Genomic DNA, 5268 nt, shown 5'->3' on the forward strand with positions numbered 1-5268 from the left:
TGGGTGCTGGGTGGTGGGTGGTTGGTGGTGGGTGCTGGGTGGTGGGTGCTTGGTGGTGGGTGCTGGGTGGTGGGTTGTGGGTGCTGGGTGGTGGGTGGTGGGTGCTGGGTGGTGGGTGGTGGGTGCTGGGTGGTGGGTGGTGGGTGGTGCTGGGTGGTGTGTGCTGGGTGCTGGGTATGGGTGTTGTCTCCACTAGGGCCCTCTCAGCCAGTCGTCTCCACTAGGACCCTCTCAGCCAGTCGTCTCCACTAGGCCCTCTCAGCCAGTCGTCTCCACTAGGGCCCTCTCAGCCAGTCGTCTCCACTAGGACCCTCTCAGCCAGTCGTCTCCACTAGGCCCTCTCAGCCAGTCGTCTCCACTAGGGCCCTCTCAGCCAGTCGTCTCCACTAGGGCCCTCTCAGCCAGTCGTCTCCACTAGGGCCCTCTCAGCCAGTCGTCTCCACTAGGGCCCTCTCAGCCAGTCGTCTCCACTAGGGCCCTCTCAGCCACCCATCTCCACAAGTCATCTCCTCTCAGCCAGTCATCTCCACTAGTTATGGTCAGAACCAGAGAGAGGGGAGGGAGGGAGGGAGGGAGGGAGGGAGGGAGGGAGGGAGGGAGGGAGGGAGGGAGGGAGGGAGGGGAGAGTAATGGTCAGAACCAGAGAGAGGGGAGGGAGGGAGGGAGGGAGGGAGGGAGGAGGAGGAGAGAGTAATGGTCAGAACCAGAGAGAGGGGAGGGAGGGAGGGAGGGAGGGAGGGAGGGAGGGAGGGAGGGAGGGAGGGAGGGAGGGAGGGGAGAGTAATGGTCAGAACCAGAGAGAGGGGAGGGAAGGTGACGGACAAGATGGAGGAAGGGGTTAGAGCGAGAATATCATTTTATCACTGACTTCTTTACCAGTGATGTCATCATAACTAGTAACCGTTTTCCTCTCTTGGCCCGGCCCAGCCTGACCCTGACATACAGCATCAGACCTGTTGAGTTGACTTGGGTAACAGACCTCTAGCTTCTACACCACATCCCCCCTTCCCTTCTCCTGCTCTAACATGAGGCCTGAGCAGTACTCATTTTGGGTGCTGGTACTGTTTATATTTAGGTGCTGGAACATTTAAGCCAATATTCTATAAGAGGTGAACTCAAGCTGTCGAAAGTTAGAGGTGATATTATAGCACACACTGTGTGAAACGTTGCTGCTCTGTCAGCAGTTTCCTGTGGAGTTTTTCAGTTTGCTGTAGTGTGTTCAACCACTGATCTAAGATAAGTTGCTGAGAAGTTTATCTCACATCAAAGACCTAATGAACTAATGACATAGAAGTCATATAGCCTAGCAGTATTTCCCACTCTTCAGTCCACTCTCCAAGACAGTAGGCTGGCATAGCTCAGTGGAGCCCCAGTTAGAGACAGATATGATACCTGCAGTGATATTGATTATCCTGTTCTGGAGCACAGGTAGGAAGGATGCTCTTATACCGATATAACACTTGTGACAGTTACTGAGATATGTTTTGATATTTTAAGATATATGATAATTTGCAGGGGTAGCAAAAGAACATGAAACTGGAAGCAGACAGGAGAAATGTGTCTCAAAGAAGGACAATGATGTGATCACCTGTAAATGTACTTTACTGTAGCCCAACTGTCCATCTGGGGACAGGCACTAATGTCAGTTAAGTTGTGATGGTGTCATGCATCTGACTGTTGTGTATTCAGCGTGTCAATATACTGATTGTATATGTCTCTATGTAAATGAATGAGAATGATGTATTATATTTAATATTGGTGTTATGTTAGAGCAGGAGAAGGGAGGGGTGTAGATGCTAGAGGTCTGTTACCTGAGTCAAGATCAACAGCTCCAACACTATATGTCAGGAAGAGAGAGAGAGAGATTGAGGGCGGGGAGAGAAAGACTTGGGGGAAGAGAGGGAGAGAGAACAGAGAGAAGAGAGAGAGAGAGATTGAGGGCGGGGAGAGAAAGACTTGGGGGAGAGAGAACAGAGAGGAGAGAGAGAGAGAGAGGGAGAGAGAACAGAGAGAAGAGAGAGAGAGAGATTGAGGGCGGGGAGAGAAAGACTTGGGGGAAGAGAGGGAGAGAGAACAGAGAGAAGAGAGAGAGAGAGATTGAGGGCGGGGAGAGAAAGACTTGGAGGGAGAGAGGGAGAGAGAACAGAGAGAAGAGAGAGAGAGAGATTGAGGGCGGGGAGAGAAAGACTTGGGGGGAGAGAGGGACAGAGAACAGAGAGAAGAGAGAGAGAGAGATTGAGGGCGGGGAGAGAAAGACTTGGAGGGAGAGAGGGAGAGAGAACAGAGAGAAGAGAGAGAGAGAGATTGAGGGCGGGGAGAGAAAGACTTGGAGGGAAGAGAGGGAGAGAGAACAGAGAGAAGAGAGAGAGAGAGATTGAGGGCGGGGAGAGAAAGACTTGGAGGGAGAGAGGGAGAGAGAACAGAGAGAAGAGAGAGAGAGAGATTGAGGGCGGGGAGAGAAAGACTTGGGGGGAGAGAGGGAGAGAGAACAGAGAGAAGAGAGAGAGAGATTGAGGGCGGGGAGAGAGGGACAGAGAACAGAGACAGGGGCTGACAGACTAACATGCAGTCAACTGAATATCTTTTCATTACTGACTTCTCACCAGTGATGTCATCACGACCAGTAACCTTTTCCCACTCTTGGTCCGGCTCGGCTTGACTCCGACCTCTGAAATTAATGATTTAAAAAAAAAACAGACCAAATCAAATGTATTAAATTAGATATAAACTCATTGGCTAAGAGAGTTACACATTTCCATTGAAGGGGAATGTACACTACCTGATCAAAAGTATGTGGACACCTGCTCATCTAACATCTCATTCCCAAATCATGGGCATTAATATGGAGTGGGTTCCCCCCTTTGCTGCTATAACAGCCTCCTCTCTTCTGGGAAGGCTTTCCACTAGATGTTGGAACATTGCTGCTATAACAGCCTCCTCTCTTCTGGGAAGGCTTTCCACTAGATGTTGGAACATTGCTGCGGGTGTCACGCCCTGGCCATAGAGAGGTTTTTATTCTCTATTTTGTGTTAGGCCAGCTTGTGACTAGGGTGGGCATTCTATGTCCTTTTTTCTATGTTTTGATATTTCTTTGTTTTAGCCGTGTATGGTTCTCAATCAGGGACAGCTGTCTGTCGTTGTCTCTGATTGGGAACCATACTTGGGTAGCCTTTTCCCACAGGGTTGTTGTGGGTAGTTATTTTCTGTTTTTGTACATTGTGACCTGACATAACTATTGGCTTTCGTTTGATTCTTTTGTTAAAGTGTTTCTCATCATTAAATAGTATAATGAACACTCACCTGGGTCGTCAAAGCTGCGCTTTGGTCCCCTTCTTCAACAGACGATCGTTAAACCAGGGACTTGCTTCCATTCAGCCACAAGAGCATTAGTGAGGTTGGGCGATTAGGCCCGGCTCGCAGTCTGCATTTCCAATTCATCCCAAAGGTGTTTGATGGGGGTTGAGGTTAGCGCTCTGTGCAGCCAGTCAAGTTCTTCCACACCGATCTCGACAAACCAATTCTGTTTGGACCTCGCCTTTTTTTGCACGGGGAAATTGTCATGCGGAAAACAGGAAAGGACCTTCCCAAACTGTTGCCACACAGTTGGAAGCACAAGATTGTCTAGTTTGGCAATGTATGCTGTAGCAATTATATTTCCCCTTCACTGAAACTAAGGGGCATAGCCCAAACTATGAAAAACAGCGTCAGACCATTTTTCCTCCTCCACCAAACCTTACAGTTGGCATTAAGCATTCGGCAGGTTGTGTTCTCCTGTTATCCGAGCTTTACACCACTCCAGCTGACGCTTGGCATTGGCCATGGTGATCTTAGGCTTGTGTGCGGCTGCTTTGCCATGGAAACCCATTTCATGAAGCTCCCGACGAACAGTTCTCGTGCTGAAGTTGCTTCCAGAGGCAGTTTGGAAACCGGTAGTGAGTGTTGCGACCGAGGACAGACCATTTTTTTTACGCACTACGCGATTCAGCACTCGGAGGTCCCGTTCTGTGAGCGTGTGAGGCCTACCACTTCACGGTTGAGCCGTTGTTGCTCCTAGAAGTTTCCACTTCACAATAACAGCACTTACAGTTGACCCGGGGGGCAGCTCTAGTAGGGCAGAATTTTGACAAACTGACTTGTTGGAAAGGTGGCATCCTGTGATGGTGCCTTGTTGAAAGTCACTGAGCTCTTCAGTAAGGCCATTCTACAACCAATATTGCATGGCTGTGTGCTTGATTTCATCCACCTGTCAAGAACGGGTTTGGCTGAAATAAAATCCACTAATTTTGAAGGGGTGTCCACATACTTTTGTATATATAGTGTGAGAACACATGGGTGTTGTTGCACCGTACCAACGATAAGCCTGTCTTCCCCATCACATCATGGAAGGTCATGTTGATGTTCATTTAACCTCTGTCTCTCTCTCTTCCTCTGACTCATCCCTTTCTCCTTTGTTTCTCTCTATCTCTCTGTCTCGTCTCTCTCTCTTCCTCTCTCTCTCTCTCTCTCTCTCTCTCTTTCCCTCTCTATCTCTCTCTCTTTCCCTCTCTTTCTCTCTCTCTTTCCCTCTCTCCCTCTCTTTCTCTCTGTCTCGTTCCCTCTCTTTCTCTCTCTCTCTCTCTCTCCCTCTCTCTCTCTCTGTCTCGTTCCCTCTCTTTCTCCTCAGATCTCCAGGCTCAAAGTGTCAGTCCACCAGGTAGGTATAAGAGTATAAATCTACAGTGATTATAGCAGTTCAATATTCGTCAACTTTATTATCCAACACATGAAGACAATTAATGTGTCCATACAAACCAATCTAAAACCCCAATAACAAGTACTGTTTTATGGAACTACTAATACTTGTCAACCACAAAGCACTACTGCTGTTAGAATAACAGAAGCACTGTCATCATCTGTCCTCACCACTGTGTGTTTTCCTCTCTGCTGTTTTACAGCTGAACTCTCAGTCAGACTGGTGAATGGAACCACTTCCTGTTCTGGGACAGTGGAAGTTTTCTATGAAGGAGAGTGGTCAGGTCTATGTTTTTGGTGGCAGAGCATGAGAGAGGTTAAGGTTGTGTGTAGACAGCTGGACTGTGGGAATCCTGTAGCTGAATCAAGTGGACCTCTGATTGAAGATGGAAGAGGAGTCACACTATTTAGTTGCAAGGGGAAATGAGTCTTCTATTAGAGAGTGTGTCATCATAAAAGGCATACCTGGTATCTTAGTAGGAGTACTTCCTGGTGACTGTGAAGGTGAATATTATCATCGTGTGACCTGTTCAGGTA

The 5268-nt window shown here is 48.5% G+C and overlaps 1 protein-coding gene across 1 annotated transcript in view; it reads left to right on the plus strand.

Moving 5' to 3' along the window:
* Nucleotides 1-1319: 1319 nt before the first annotated feature.
* LOC106594592 (scavenger receptor cysteine-rich type 1 protein M130-like) overlaps nucleotides 1320-5268 on the plus strand; it is a 6690-nt gene continuing 2741 nt past the window's right edge. The window contains exons 1-3 of the mRNA XM_045712644.1: nucleotides 1320-1428; nucleotides 4664-4693; nucleotides 4935-5265. Of these exons, the coding sequence (XP_045568600.1) occupies nucleotides 5118-5265 (148 nt within the window). The 5' untranslated portion in view covers nucleotides 1320-1428; nucleotides 4664-4693; nucleotides 4935-5117. The remainder of the gene's footprint in view (nucleotides 1429-4663; nucleotides 4694-4934; nucleotides 5266-5268) is intronic.

This window comes from Salmo salar, unplaced genomic scaffold (assembly GCF_905237065.1).
Source record: "Salmo salar unplaced genomic scaffold, Ssal_v3.1, whole genome shotgun sequence".
NCBI lineage: Eukaryota > Metazoa > Chordata > Actinopteri > Salmoniformes > Salmonidae > Salmo > Salmo salar.